The following is a 16,197-nucleotide window of genomic DNA, read 5'->3' on the forward strand; positions in this document are numbered from 1 at the left end:
AGAAGGCAATGGAGGCCAAGTCTCTGAATGCTTTCAAGAGAGAGCTAGATAGAGCTCTTAAAGATAGCGGAGTCAGGGGGTATGGGGAGAAGGCAGGAACGGGGTACTTATTGTGAATAATCAGCCATGATCACATTGAATGGTGGTGTTGGCTCGAAGGGCCGAATGGCTTCCTCCTGCACCTATTGTCTATTGTCCTTAGTATATTTTACAGCACAAGATGAAGCTGAGATTTATCGGCCGCCTGGCAGCTCGGTGATGTTTCTCGGAATGGGTGAAGAGGTGATGAATACTACTCGGGTACTCAGCTGGGAGAAAGTGGACGTACGTTTAGGGAATCTGACCTCCACGGAATATGTTCTCCAGTTCCATGTTAGCGCTACAAAACCTTCACTGATACAGAAATACATGGGGCGCATCCACTTCATCCCGCTCAATGGCTCACTGGTCTTCAGCAATCTAACTTCCGCAGACACTGGCCTTTACCGACTTTCCATCAATCTACGGACCCGGATCATTCGGCACGTCAGGCTTTGGATCACGGGTAAGTTTCTCGCGCAGGTTGAAGTAAGAATAATGGGAGGCTTGGATAGAAACAACGAAACATGGAAAATAGGTGCAGGAGGAGGCCATTTGGCCCCTCGAGCCAGCACCGCCATTCATTGTGATCATGGCTGATCATCCACAATCAGTGACCCATGCCGGCCTTCTCCCCATATCCCTTGATTCCGCTAGCCCCTAGGGCTCTGTCTAACTCTCTTTTAAATTCATCCAGTGAATTGGCCTCCACAGCCCTCTGTGGCAGAGAATTCCACAAATTCACAACTCTGGGGTGAAAGCGTTTTATTTCTCACCTCAGTTTTAAATGGCCTCCCCTTTATTCTTAGACTGTGTGTGGCCCCTGGATAGAGTGGATGCGGAGAGTATTTTTACCACTGGTGGGAGAGTCTTGGACCAGAGGTCAGAACCTCAGAATTTTAGGACGTTCTTTTCAGAAGGAGATGAGGAGGAATTTCTTTTAAGGAAAAGATAAAAACAAATATTCAGGAAAAGCTGTTCCTGAGTTTGTAGGTGTGCGCTTTCAAGCTTCTTTGCCTGCTGCCTGATGGGAGAGGGGAGAAGAGGGAGTGGCTGGGGTGCGACTGGTCCTTGATTATGCTGCTGGCCTTGCCGAGGCAGCATGAGGTGTAGATGGAGTCAATGGAAGGGAGGTTGGTAGAGGTTTGTGCGATGGTCTGGGCTGCGTCCACAACTCTCTGCGATTTCTCACGGTCTTGGACGGAGCTGTTCCCGAACCAAGCGGTATCTTTTGCCAGATTTATTTTGGAGATACGGCGCGGAAACAGGCTCTTCGGCCCACCGGGTCCGTGCCGACAGGCGATCCCCGCACACTAACACTGTCCTACACCCACTAGGGACAATTTTAACATTCACCAAGCCAATTAACCCACAAGCCTGATGTAAGATTGTCCCTAGTGTGTGTGAGATAGTGCTGGTGTGTGGGGTGATCGCCGGTGGGCGTGGACTCGGTGGGCCGAAGGGCCTCTTTCGGTTCCATATCTATCAACTAAACCAAACTAAACAAAGTACAAAGTGAATTTTCTTCAACCGTGATACGGCCTTAAGAACAAAATTCTGGTTCATGCTTAGACTTATTATCGCCACGTAGGCAAGGTTACTGTGAAAAGCTTTCTTTTGTCAGCGATCCCAACAGATCAGATATACCACACATTGATACAATCAGTTCAAACTCAAAAGTAAAACGTGGAGTAAAAGGGGAAGATATAGAGTGCAGAATATAGTTCTCAGCATTGTGGCGCACAGTTCCAGAGACAAAGTCCAATGTCCGCAATGGGGTAGAGGTGAATCGGACAGTAACCTAGCTTATGGAAGGGGCGTTCAGAAGCCTGGTAACAGAGGGGAAGAAGCTGTTCCTGAGTCTGGTGGTGCGCGCTTTCAAGCTTCTGGACAAGTCTTTGATGATGTTGGCTGCTTTCCCGAGGCAGCGTGAAGTGTAGAGGGAGGCGGTGGTGGGGGCGTCTGGTCTGTGTGATGGACTGGGCTACATCCACAACTCTCTGTAATTTCTTGCGGTCTTGGGCAGACTGTTCCATCTGCTGCCATCATCTGTCGGCACTGGGCCTGTACTCGCTGGAGTTTAGAAGGATGATGGGGATTGAAACGTACCGAATAGTGAAAGGCCTGGATAGAGTGGATGTGGAGAGGATGTTTCCACTGGTGGGAGAGTCTAGGACCAGAGGGCACAGCCTCAGAATTAAAGGACGTTCCTTTCAGAAGGAGGTGAGAAGGAATTTCTTTAGCCAGATGGTGGTGTATCTGTGGAATTCTTTGCCACAGAAGTCAATGGATATTTTTAAGGCGGAGATAAATAGATTCTTGATTGGTACGGGTGTCAGAGGTTATGGGGAGAAGGCAGGAGAATGGGGTTCTGAGGGAGAGATAGATCAGCCAAGATTGAATGGCGGCGTAGACTCGATGGGCCAACTAGCCGAATTCTGCTCCTAACACTTATGGCCTTATGAAGTCTATGACAAGCCCATTGCATGTGTAGGAAAGAACTGCAGATGCTGGTTTACATCGAAGATAGACTCAAAATGGTGGAGTAACTCAGCGGGACAGGCAACATCTCTGGAGAGAAGGAATGGGTGAAGTTTCGGGTCGAGACCCTTCTTCAGACATTGCGTCTGGTTTCTCCTGTAGAGAGGCTTCCAACCCTTCGATGTGGAGCAACGGCAGTTCTCCAGGTGCCACCATCCAGCTCGAATGTACCGTTGTGGGAGATGCCAGAAGATATTGGTGGCAGAAAGACGGAGTGGACATCCCCCATCATCACCTGGTAGAGGGGAACAGAAGCCTAGTCCTCCTAGATGTGACCAGAAAGAACTGCGGCATTTACACTTGTACCGTCAGCAATCCTGTCAGCTATGTCCAGGAAGACTACACTCTCACCATTTACGGTAAGCTTGACCTGCCGATGATACTGTACTTCACACTGGATCATACTGTACTTCAGACTTGATGATACAGTACTTCAGACTTGATACGATACTTCAGACTTGATGATACGGTACTTCAGACTTGATGATACCGTACTTCAGACTTGATGATACCGTACTTCAGACTGGATGATATGATACTTCAGACGTGATGATACGGTACTCCAGACTTGATGATACGGTACTCCAGACTTGATGATACCGTACTTCAGACTTGATGATACCGTACTTCAGACTTCATGATAAAATGCGTTCTACGGCGAATCTGTAGAAGTTGGTGAGAGTTGTTGGGGAACATGCCGAACTTCCTAAGCCTTCTAAGGAAGTTGAGGCGTTGGTGTGCCTTCTTGGCCATTGCTTCACTTAGGGTGGATGGCATCATTGAAGTGATAAAGGGCAGGTTTATTCCCCCCCTCGAGTGCGTTTATGGTGTCTCTGATGATACCGGTGCAGAATCAGTTCCATGTAAGAATGCATCTGCCAACATTATCAAACCCACCCATTGACTTCCCCTTAGTAAAATCTCTCTGTGAATTAAGTTCAGAAGTGATAGGATCAGAATTAGGCCCTACGGCCCATCAAGTCTACTCCACCATTCAAATAGAGCTCAGAGCGTGGCTAATCTGTGGAATTCTTTGCCACAGAAGGCCATGGAGGCTGTCAATGGATATTTTGTAAGGCAGTGATAGATAGGATCCTGGGTGTCAGGGGTTAAGGGGAGAAGGCAGGAGAATGGGGTTAGGAGGGAGAGATGGATCAGCCGTGGTTGAATGGTGGAGTAGACATGATGGGCCGAATGGCCTAATTCAGCTCCTTTCACTTATGACCTTCTAACACGGTGCCCAGAACTGAACACAATACTCTAAATGCAGCCTCACCCACGTCTCATACAACTGCAACACGACCTCCCAACTTCTAAACTCAATACTCTGACTGATGAAGGCCAAAGTGCCAAAAACCTTTCTGATCACCCTATCCACCTATTTTCTCTGGGCATCCCTTTATGATCCTAATATGGAAGTTTTATTTTGCAGGCCTTCAGCAAATGGATATCGTTGTTATTGTGGCATCAATTGTGGGAATAATATTCCCTACTACGTCATTTATTGGACTGCTGGTTCTCTGTATCAGCAGGAAGAAACTGGTGCAAGGTATTTGTTGAATGGGTCTAATTTACTCCTATAAACCAAGGGAACCCAGATCAATTAATCTGATAGTAAGATGCTGGTTGACAAAAACTATACAGAGTAACTCAGCGGGTCAGGCAGCATCTCTGGAGAACGTGGACCGGTGACGCTCTGGGTTTATTTTCGAGATACAGCGTGGAAACAGGCCCTTTCACCGCCCACCGGGTCCGCGCCGACGAGCGATCCCAGCACACTAGCACCATCCCACACACACAGGGGACAATTTACACTTTTTATCGAAGCCAATTAATCGACAAACCTGCACATCTTTGGAGTGTGGGAGGAAACCGGAGATTGCAGAGAAAACCCACGCAGGTCACGGGGAGAACGTGCAAACTCCCTACAGACAGCACCTGTGGTCAGGATCGAACCCGGGTCTATCTTCGGTGTAAACCAGCATCTGCAGGTCCTTCCTACAATGCTGAGGACTATATTCTCTGCTCTGTATCTTCCCCTTTGCTCTCCCTATTCCACTTGAGTTTGGGTTGATTGTGTTTGTGCATAGTAGAGTCTGAAGAAGGGTCTCGACCCGAAACGTCACCCATTCTTTCTCTCCAGAGATGCTGCCTGTCCCGCTGAGTTACTGCAGCATTTTGTGTCCATCTTTGACGTAAACCAACATCTGCAGTCCCTTCCGACACGTTACCTCATTTTTATTGGGTCGTGTGCAAAATACGTGGCAATAATAAACCTCAACTTCAACCTACTTTTGTGTTTATTTCTCCATAGCTCCGCTGAGGCAGCACAAACGATGGGTCCTACTACTGGTTGCCTCGAACACTATCTCTCTTGTCGCCATCTTCATTGCCCTCATTTTCTGGATGGTGATCAGAGGAATGAGCCCACATTATATTTTGTCAGACAGGTCTGTGAGCAAGGAAACAGAAACGTAGAAAATAGGTGCAGGAGGAGGCCATTCGGCCCCTCGAGCCGGCACCACCATTCATTGTGATCATGTCTGATGGTTCACAATCAGTAACCCATGCCTGCCTTCTCCCCATATCCCTTGATTCCACCAGCCACTAGAGCTCTATCTAACTCTCTCTTAAATCCATCCAGTGACTTGGCCTCCACTACCCTCTGTGGCAGAGAAATCCACAAATCCACAACTCTCTGGGTGAAAAAGTTCCTTCTCACCTCAGTTTTAAATGGCCTCCCCTTTATTCTAAGACTGTGTGTGGTCCCTGATTCTGGACTCGCCCAACATTGGGAACATTTTTCCTGCATCTTGCTTGTCCAGTCCTTTTATAATTTTATATGTTTCTATAAGATCCCCTCTCATCCTTCTAAACCCCAGTGAATACAAGCCTAGTTTTTTCAATCTATTCCTATTCAATCTACTCCTATTTTCTATGTTTCTATGTTTCTATGATTGAACCTCCGTGTCATTACTGTGCATCATTATTGCAGGACCTGCCTCAGTCACTGTGGTTGCTTCCTGCACTGCGTTTGTCCTCCTGCTGTTCAACCTGTCGTTGACCATCACTGTTTGGAAATTGGGCTGCCATTGCATCGCGCGTCTCTTGGACTGCACAGGTAAGGAGGAGGGCGCCCACAGGGTGGAATGCCGCTCTCGGACGGCGGGACCGTTCCCCTAACTCCACTCCGCTCTCTGTACCCGACAGGTGTACGGGCCTGGATGGACGTCTGCTGTATCGTCAGCTCCTTCATCGTTCTCGTCAGCTCCATCGTCATTCTCCACGAAGAGACTCAGCAAAGAAGTAAGTTTGGCAACGGCCCGCTGTTACACATCCGGGAACACGGGAAACAGGCCCTTGAACCCACCTTACAAGTAGGGTTGCCAACTGTCCCGGATTAGTTGGGACATCCTGTATATTGGTCTAAATTGGTTTGGCCCGTACAGGACTGCCCTTGTCCCATATTAGGCGCGGGAGGCACTGCAGGACTGGACACTGTAGGCCCGGAGGACACTGTAGGCCCGGAGGACGCTGCAGGCCCGGACGCTGCAGGCCCGGACGCTGCGGGCCCGGACAGTGTAGGCCCGGGGGCCGCTGTAGGCCCGGACACTGTAGGCCCAGACAGTGTAGGTCCGGAGGCTCGGGCTCCTCCTAACGGAGGTTGTATTACAACCCGCCTCCCGGCACGGGCGGCCGCCATTGGTGCAGCGGGAGCACGTGGCCGCTGGCTGGGTGAGGTCACGTGGGGCGCGGGGCGGTGAAGTCACCTTTTGTCCCTTATTTGGGAGTGAGAAAGTTGGCAACCCTACTTACAAGTCATTAGGTCATAAGTTGTAGGAGTAGAATTAGGTCATTCGGCCCATCAAGTCCACTCCACCATTCAATCATGGCTGATCCATCTCTCCCTCCTAGCCCCATTCTCCCCGTGACCTGCGTGGGTTTTCTCCAGGATCTCCGGTTTCCTCCTTCGACTGTTACTCCTGTATCGGCACATTGTAGATGGCGTGATTGTGATCATGTACCTGGCGGCACGGTAGCGCAGCGGTAGAGTTGCTGCTTTACAGCGAATGCAGCGCCGGAGACTCAGGTTCGATCCTGACTACGGGTGCTGCACTGTAAGGAGTTTGTACGTTCTCCCCGTGACCTGCGTGGGTTTTCTCCGAGATCTTCGGTTTCCTCCCACACTCCAAAGACGTACAGGTATGTAGGTTAATTGGCTGGGTAAATGTAAAAATTGTCCCTAGTGGGTGTAGGATAGGGTTAATGTACGGGGATCGCTGGGCGGCACGGACTTGGAGGGCCGAAAAGGCCTGTTTCCGACTGTATATATATGATATGATGATACAGTCTTTCCGCTGACTGGATAGCAAGCAAGAAAAAGCTTTTCAAAGTATCTCGGTACACCTGACGATGATTCATTAAACAAAACTGAACGCATCAATTTTGCACAATTTACTTATGTATTTTTTATTTCAGGTCAAGGTTGCTACGAAACTATTCTAACCTGGAGCATACTGGCCCCAATTATCATCAGTGTTGTTCTGATCTTCCTTGCTTTTTTCGCAGTATGGCATGGTGAGTATTAAAGATTTAAACATCTTTTTATATAAGGACTACAGTTATGGCTCATAAGCGACAGGAGCAGGATTAGGCCATTCGGCCCATCAACTTCCAAGACGTACAGGTTTGTAGGCTAATTGGCTTGGTAAATGTAAAAATTGTCCCGAGTGGGTGTAGGATAGTGTTAATGTGCGGGGATCGCTGGTCGGCGCGGACCCGGTGGGCCGAAAGGGCCTGTTTCCGCGCTGTATCTCTAAACCAAACTAAACTAAAGTCTACTCTGCCATTCAATCATGGCTGATCTATCTCTCCCTCGTAACCACATTCTCCTGCCTTCTCCCCATAACCCCTGACACCCGCACTAATCAAGAATCTATCCATCTTGCCTTAAAAATATCCACTGACTTGGCCTCCACAGCCTTCTGTGGCAAAGAATCCCACAGATTCACCGCCCTCTGACTAAAGAAATTCCTCCTCATCTCCTTCCGAAAGGAACGTCCTTTTATTCTGAGGCTGTGACCTCACCGTGAATGATTTTGCCAATAAATCCAGCTCTTGCAACAACTTTAACTTGAAGTGAAAGGATTGGATAGAGTGGATGTGGAGAGGATGTTTACACTAGTGGGAAAGTCTAAGAACAGTCAACGCCTTGGAATTAAAGGACGTTCCTTTCCAAAGGAGATGAGAAGGAATTTCTTTAGCCAGATGGTGGTGAATCTGTGGAATTCTTTGCCACAGAAGGCTGTGGAGGCCATCAGTGGATATTTTCAAGGCAGAGATAGATAGATTCTTGATTACTAAGGGTTTCGGGGGGTGTCATAATACTGACAATGAAACTCACCAGAACAACAGTGAAACTAGTAACTTGACTAGGGGGGGAGGGATGGAGAGAGAGGGAAAGCAAGGGTTACTTGAAGTTGGAGAAGTCAATGTTCATACCGCTGGGTGTAAGCTGCCAAAGCGAAATACAAGGTGCTGTACCTGCAATTTGCGCTGGGCCTCACTCTGACAGTGGAGGAGGCCCAGGACAGAGAGGTCAGTGTGGGAGTGGGAGGGGGAGTTGAAGTGTTTGGCAACCGGGAGATCAGGTAGGTCCAGGCGGACTGAGCGGAGGTGTTCAGCGAAACGATCGCCGAGCCTGCACTTGGACTCACCAATATACAGGAGTCCACATCTTGAACAACGGATACAAAAGATGAGGTTGGAGGAATTGCAGGTGAACCTCTGCTTCACACTATATACCTATTCTCCTGGATCCAATACTGCAAGAACTACGTGTGTCGGAAGGAACTGCAGATGCTGGTTTAAACTGAACAGAGACGCAAAAAACTGGAGTAACTCAGCGGGTTTGGCAGCATCTCTGGAGAGAAGGAATGCGCGATGTTTCGGTTCGAGACCCTTCTTCAGACGAAGGGTCCTTCAGAAGAAGTCTCACCCTGAAACGTCGCCCATTCCTTCCCTCCAGAGATGCTGCCTGTCCCACTGAGTTACTCCAGCACTTTGTGTCCATCTGCAAGAACTATATACCTGTACTCCAAGATCCCTCTGCTCTGCAACGCTCCTTAACTAGAGATGGTCTGGGGTTCAATGTCAAGAAGGGTCCTGACCTGAAAGGTTGTCTGTCCATTTGATAAAGGCCAAAGGTCATCTCCACCACCATGCCCACCTGTAATGCCACTATCAGGGAATTATGTACTTGTACCTCTGGCTCCATCTATTCTACAACAATCCCCTCGTTCTACTGTTCCTACCGTTCTCTGTGGAAGTCCTACACTGGTTCAAAGTTCCCTGGGAGAACACAAACTAAGTGGACTAAACACAATAGTCATCATAAGGTCATAAGTGATCGGAGCAGAATTAGGCCATTCGGCCCATCAAGCCCACTCCGCCATTCAATCATGGCTGATCTATCTCTCCTTCCTAATCCCATTTTCCTGCCTTCTCCCCATACCCCCTGACAACACCCGCACGAATCAAGAATCTACCTGTCTCTGATTTAAAGATATCCACTGACTTGTCCTCCACAGAACTTCTGTGGCAAAGAATTCCACAGATTCACCACCTTCTGACTAAAGAAATTCCTCCTCATCTCCTTCCTAAAGGAACGTCCTTTAATTCTGAGACTACGACCTCCAGTCCTGGACTCTCCCACATCTAGTTTCCATGAGTGGAAAATAGTAAATCTCAGATATTTGTTAAATGATTGAAGAAAAGATAAGCCATACAAGGTGAAAGAATTAACAAACTTTTTTTCTTTACAGTTGGAAACAAAGACACCACCAACAATGTAAATAATGAAGAGGAGCAACCGGTAATTAACTGCTGTTACTCAATAGAACATGGAACATAGAACTGTACAGCACAGGCCCTTCGGCCCTAGGGTTGCCAACTTCCTCACTCCCAAATAAGGGACAAGGTGATGTCACCGCCCTGCGCCCCATGTGACCTCACCCAGCCAGCGGCCATGTACACCTGCTCCACCAATGGCGGCCGCCCAGGCAGGGAGGTGGGTTGCTACGCAACCTCTGTTAGGCGGCGCTCGGGCTTCCGGACCTACACTGTCCGGGCCCACACTGTCCGGGCCCACACTGTCCGGGCCGACAGTGTCCGGGCCGACACTGTCCGGGCCCACAGCGTCCGGGCCTACACCGTCCGGGCCTAAAGCGTCCCCTAATACGGGACAAGGGCAGTCCCACACAGGAAAACCAGTTTAGCCGAAAATACGGGATGTCCCGGCTAATATGGGACAGTTGGCAACCCTATTCGACCCACAATATCCATGCCGAACATGGTGCCACTTAAACTGAAGTGAAACTGATCTGTTCTGCCTGCATGTGATCCTTATCCCTCCATTCACTGCACTTCCATGTGCCTATCCAAAAGCCGCTTAAACGCCACTATCGTATCTGCCTCCACCACCACCCCTGGCAGCACGTTCCAGGTCCCCACCACCCTCTGTGTAAAACACTTGTCCCACACATCTCCATTAAACTTTCCCCCCTCTCACCTTAAAGCCATGGCCTCTAGTGGTGGACATTTCTGGGGAAAAAAGGTTCTGACTGTCTACCCAATCTATCCACGCCTCGCATAATTTTATACCACTTGTATCGAGTCCCCTCAACCTCCAGCATTCCAGAGAAAATGTTGTAGGTACGTCACCCATTCCCTCTCTCCTGAGATGCTGCCTGACCCGCTGAGTTACTCCAGCATTTTGTGATACCTTCGATTTGTACCAGCATCTGCAGTTATTTTCCTACATAAAAATTGTCCCTGGTCGGTGTAGGATGGTGTTTAGTGTGCGGGGATCGCTGGTCGGCACGGCCCGGTGGGCCGAAGGGCCTGTTTCCGCGCTGTGTCTCTAAAGATTCTGTGGTGATATCCCGTCGTTGCATGTTACAAGTGCATTGTATTTATTTCAGGAAGAGATTCAATTGAACAACATCAACACTGAACACGCAGCCTCTGAAGATGAGGGTGGCAAACTGAAATCATCGAGCCTTCGTGATGCTGAGAACGGATCTGCTGATCGCTCTCTCTCCACTGAGAAACACAGAGCCATTGCAACAACCGCTGGTGCTTCCAATGGATCTTTGATGGCTTCCCGCTGCTATTGAAACGTGTTTACTTTAGTTTACTTTAGTTTCGTTTCGTTTAGTTTAGTTTAGTTTAGTTTAGTTTGATGTCACCTTGCCCACACCGGCCAATATGTCCCAGCTACACTAGTCTGAGCTGCCTGCATTTGGCCCATATACCTCCAACCCTGTCCAATCCATGTACCTGTCCAACTGCTTCTTAAACATTGGGATAGTCCCATCCTCAATAGACAATAGGTGCTGGAGTAGGCCATTCGGCCCTTCGAGCCAGCACCGCCATTTAATATGATCACGGCTGATCATCCAAAATGAGTACCACGTTCCTGCTTTCTCCCCACATCCCTTGATTCCATTAGCCCTAAAACCTAAGTCTAACACTCTTGAAAACATCCAGTGAATTGGCCTCCACTGCCTTCTGTGGCAGAGAATTCCACAGATTCACAACTCTCTGGGTGAAAAAGTTTTTCCTCATCTCAGTCCTAAATGGCCAACCCCTTATTCTTAAACTGTGACCCTTTGTTCTGGACTCCTCCAACATTGGGAACATTTTTCCTGCATCTAGCCTGTCCAATCCCTTAAGAATTTTATATGTTTCTGTAAGATCCCCTCTCATCCTTCTAAATTCCAGTGAATATAAGCCCAGTCGATCCATTCTTTCATCATATTTCAGTCCAGCCATCCCGCGGATTAACCTGGTGAACCTACGCTGCACACCATCAATAGCAAGAACTAGTGTGAACGGTGATTGATGGTTGGCGTGGACTCAGTGGGCCGAAGGTCCTTTTTCCATGCCGTATAGCTAAAACTTAAAAAACTAAAAGCCAAGCCTCGGGCAGATATATGCTTACTGAATTAATCTGAGCTTTGGTCAACATTCAAATTAATAACATTGTTTAAAATGAAATATGACGTTGCAAATGGAAAACTATTAAGGTCACAAGTGATAGGAGCAGAAATAGGCCATTCGAACCATCAAGTCTACTCCGCCATTCAATCTCCCCCTCCTAACCCCATTCTCCTGCCTTCTCCCCATAACCCCTGTCACCCACATTAATCACGAATCTATCTATCCCTGCCTTAAAAATATCCACTGACTTGGCCTCCACAGCCCTCTGTCGCAATGAGTTCTACAGATTCACCTTCCTCTGACTAAAGAAATTCCTCCTCATCTTCTTAAAGGAACATCTTTAATTCTGAAGCTATGAGTTCTGACCCTAGACTCTCCCACTAGTGGAAACATCCTCTCTGCATCCACTGTACAATGGAGGACCCGGCGTGGGGGGGACCACCGTGAGGGAAGGGGAAGAAGTGTGTGGGAGGAAACCGGAGATCTCGGAGAAAACCCACGCAGGTCACGGTGGAGCAGTGGTAGAATTGCTGCCTTACAGCGAATGCAGCGCCGGAGACCCGGGTTCGATCCCGGCTACGGGTGCTGTCTGTGCGGACTTTGTACGTTCTCCCCCCGTGACTTGCGTGGGTTTTCTCCGAGATCTCCGGTTTCCTCCCACACTCCAAAGACGTACAGGTTTGTAGGTTAATTGGCTTGGTATGTGTAAAATGGCATCTACAACACACAATGCCTCAGAAAAGCCACCAGCATTCACAAAGACTCCTCACACCCCTGCAACAGTCTGTTCGAACTTCTACCATCGGGCAGACGCGACAAGGCCTTCTACGCCCGCACCTCCAGACTCAGGAACAGCTTCATCCCCAGGGCCATAGCTGCTATGAACCGGTCCTGCTGAGCCGGATGGTCACATCGCACAGTGTGCCGGCACAGATCTACTTGCACTTTATTCTGTTTTAAAACTGTTTCTAATTTTGTTTCATTGGGTTGTCTAAATTTATACTGCTTAGCTAATTAATTCATTGCATCGTATGGAAGGCACATTCCCAATTTCGTCGTACCCCTCTACAATGACAATAAAGATATATTGTATTGTATTGTACTGTATTGTATTGTAATAAATGTCCCCAGTGTGTGTAGGATAGTGTTAATGTGTGTGGGGATCGCTGGTCGGCACGGACCCGGTGGGCTGAAGGGCCTGTTTCTGCACTGTATTTCTAAACTAAACTAAAAACTAAACTAAACAGTCAGAGAGGGAGGTTCCCCGATCGGCTGATTATTGGTTCGGGATAGCGTGATCACAAGAGGGATCCTCCTCCACTGTCAGAGTGAGGCCCAGCACAAATTGGAAGAACAGCACCTCATATTTCACTTGGGCAGCTTACACCCCAGCGGTATGAACATTGATTTCTCTAACTTCAGGTACCCCTTGCTTTCCCTCTCTCCATCCCCATCCTAGTTCCACTGTCCTCCTGATTAAATATTACTGATTGTGTGCCTCGTCATCACCTTCTCCTCAGCTCACAACGATCCATTCCACATTTCCCCATGAATTTCGTCCCCTTTTCATCTCTCTTTTTCACTCCTTACCCTTCCAAATCTCCGTGCCTCCCTCTCCCCAACCCCCACCCCCCACCCCGACTCTCAGTCTGAAGAAAAGGTTCCCGACCCTAAACGTCACCCGTTCCTTCTCTCCAGAGACGCTGCCCGTCCCGCCGAGTTACTCCAGCACGTCTGTGTCTGTCTTCGGTGTACACCAGCACCTGCGGTTCCTTCCTACACGTGACTCTAAATGAGAACGTTTGCAATTTTGTCGGCACCAGAAACTTGGCGACACTTTTGTGTACTTTGTGTATTGAGTGCGAAAACTAAGAACTGGGTGGCACAGCGGTAGAGTTGCCGCCTTAGAGCGCTTGCAGCGCCGGAGACCCGGGTTCGATCACGAGTGCTGTCTGTACGGAGTTTGTACGTTCTCCCCGTGACCTGCGTGGGTTTTCTCCGAGATCTTCGGTTTCCTCCCACACTCCAAAGACGTGCAGGTTTGTAGGTTAATTGACTTGGTAGAAGTGTAAATTGTCCCCAGTGTGAAAAGGATAGTAGGTAATGGTCGGCCCAGACTCGGTAGGCCGAAGGGCTTGTTTCCGCGCTGTATCATTAAACTAAACTAAACTACACGGTACCTCGGTATACGTGACGTATCATTAAATCAGTGCACGGGTCAGTCAGGTTTGTGATATTTTTGTGTTTAATATCTTGTTCAGCCAGTTAACAGAATTGAATTGAATTGAATACATTTTATTCGCCAACTATATACACATACAAAAAAATTCCCTTGGTGCTTTGCTTGCAAGTAACACATGACACACAGTAAACAATTAAGAATGAAACAATTTAAACATGTGAATCTATGTGGATCTCTAAATGAAATAAAATAGTGCAAAAGGAGGCTACAAACTGTGGAGTTATACGTCACAAGAGGAAGGTTGACAGATTTCACAGAGGTTTCAGAAAGCAGACTGCTGGGGTGGAATGCATCCTTGACAAGGACTGTAACATCGTTAGGAAGGGTCTCGACCCGAAACGTTAGTTTGGTTTAGTTTATATAAGTGAAACAGTGCCAACAGGTCCTCTTCATAATAAGAGGAGTTGAGTATAAGAGCAAAGAGGTCCTTCTGCAGTTGTACAGGGCCCTAGTGAGACCGCACCTGGAGTACTGTGAGCAGTTTTGGTCTCCCAATTTGAGGAAGGATATTCTTGCTATTGAGGGCATGCAGCGTAGGTTCACTAGGTTAATTCCCGGAATGGCGGGACTGTCGTATGTTGAAAGACTGGAGCGACTAGGCATTATACACTGGAATTTAGAAGGATGAGAGGGGATCTTATCGAAACATAAGATTATTAAATGTGTTGGACATGTTAGAGGCAGTAAACATGTTCCCAATGTTGGGGGAGTCCAGAACCAGGGGCCACAGTTTAAGAATAACGGGTAGGCCATTTAGAATGGAGACGAGGAAAAACTTTTTAATTCAGAGAGTTGTGAATCTGTGGAATTCTCTGCCTCAGAAGGCAGTGGAGGCCAATTCTCTGAATGCATTCAAGAGAGAGCTAGATAGAGCTCTTAAAGATAGTGTCGTGGTTACCGGTGTTCGAAATGAAGCAGATGACACGGAGAATTCTTCAAGAAGTTAAATGCCTTTATTTGCAAACAACGGCTGGAACAATCAGGATGTCAACCATCTGACTGCCCACTTAGTACACCGGGCAGCCTATTTTTATAGGATCATTCTAAACCTTATCTCCTTTGCATTACCTCATACCCACACTCCTTTCTTCAGTCCTTTATTGCTTTGTAGTACCTGTTTGTCCCGCCACCATTAAATCCCATTTAGTAATATATCCTTATCTCAATGCTCACATCCCTTCATATTTCGCCTCCCTTATTTCCTGCTAGTTCATCCCTCACATCCATCCATCACCCCAAGGCCTATGTTTTTCCTTATCTCTTCTCTTGCCACCATTAAATCCTATTCATTGATGAATGTCTGCATCTCTTCGGATTCTGCTACCCTTATCATCTAGGCTAAAGCAAAGGTAAAGGCTAAAGCAAAGGAGTGTTATGTTACAGAGACGTGTCAAGGGTAAGGAATGTCTAGAGCGCCTTAATTAGTTACAGAGAGGCGCCTAATGCCTAAGTAGTTACAAACCTTAAACAACAATGTATAAAATAATATCGTAACAATGTCTAATGTATAAAATAATATCAAGTAATATCATGCATAAAATAATATCGTATTATCTCCTATAATAGCGGAGTCAGGGGGTATGGGGAGAAGGCAGGAATGGGGTACTGATTGAGAATGATCAGCCATGATCACATTGAATGGCGGTGCTGGCTCGAAGGGCCGAATGGCCTATTCCTGCACCTATTGTCTTTTGTCTATAAAACAGGCCCTTCGACCCACTGAATCTGCACTATCTCCTGCTTAGCCTGAAGAAGGGTCTCGACCCGAAACATCGCCCGTTCCTTCTACCCAGAGTTGCTGCCTGTCCCGCTGAGTTACTCCAGCATTTGGTGTCTACCTTTGATTTTAAACCAACACATGTAGTTCCTTCCTACACAATGTAATACAGTAGCTGTTCAATTTTCAGTGTATATATTTGATACTCACGAATATCTATTTCACGATGTGCTCGAGTGGTGGGTTTGGTGTATTGTTTTTGCATTGCACATTATTCTTGTAAACAATTGATTTTTAAAAATAGAAAAGAAGGCAGGCTGCTGGAGGAACTCAGCGGGTCGGGCAGCATCTGTGGAGGAAGAGTATTGGAGACTCTATCGGCTGTGCAGGGACCAGCCCGAAACTCCGACCAGCCTCCCCAGATGCCGCCAAGTTCCTCCAGCAGTTTGTTTTTTCATCCCGGTGGTCTCGTGCGGCTTGGTCGATTCGAGAGTAAACGCGCTGTTGGAGAATGGATGGCGGGGCGAGGGGAAAGATTCCGTGCTCACGGCTCGAAAACATTGCAATCTCTCTCCCTCTCCCCCCCTCCCCTCTCCTCCCCCAAACTCTACCCCTC

General features: G+C 47.9%; 1 protein-coding gene across 1 annotated transcript; it reads left to right on the top strand.

The window, feature by feature from the left end:
* Positions 1-312: 312 nt before the first annotated feature.
* LOC144602894 (uncharacterized) lies at positions 313-10,796 on the top strand. The gene is made up of 9 exons (XM_078416016.1): positions 313-544; positions 2,722-2,978; positions 4,052-4,168; positions 4,934-5,069; positions 5,615-5,740; positions 5,830-5,925; positions 7,099-7,187; positions 9,444-9,493; positions 10,602-10,796. The coding sequence occupies exons 2-9, from the start codon at positions 2,741-2,743 to the stop codon at positions 10,794-10,796; spliced, it is 1,047 nt and encodes a 348-aa protein (XP_078272142.1). The 5' UTR covers positions 313-544; positions 2,722-2,740.
* Positions 10,797-16,197: the final 5,401 nt, after the last annotated feature.

The sequence above is a fragment of the Rhinoraja longicauda genome, chromosome 19 (genome assembly GCF_053455715.1).
Source record: "Rhinoraja longicauda isolate Sanriku21f chromosome 19, sRhiLon1.1, whole genome shotgun sequence".
NCBI classification, from domain to species: domain Eukaryota; kingdom Metazoa; phylum Chordata; class Chondrichthyes; order Rajiformes; family Arhynchobatidae; genus Rhinoraja; species Rhinoraja longicauda.

Bases quoted from the DNA above. Each gene is read 5' to 3' on its own strand.
- LOC144602894 (XM_078416016.1), top strand. From the start codon at position 2,741: ATGTGGAGCAACGGCAGTTCTCCAGGTGCCACCATCCAGCTCGAATGT. The intron at 2,979-4,051 runs GTAAGCTTGACC...TTTATTTTGCAG, and splicing joins CTACACTCTCACCATTTACG to GCCTTCAGCAAATGGATATC. The intron at 7,188-9,443 runs GTATGGCATGGT...TTTTCTTTACAG, and splicing joins TCTTCCTTGCTTTTTTCGCA to TTGGAAACAAAGACACCACC.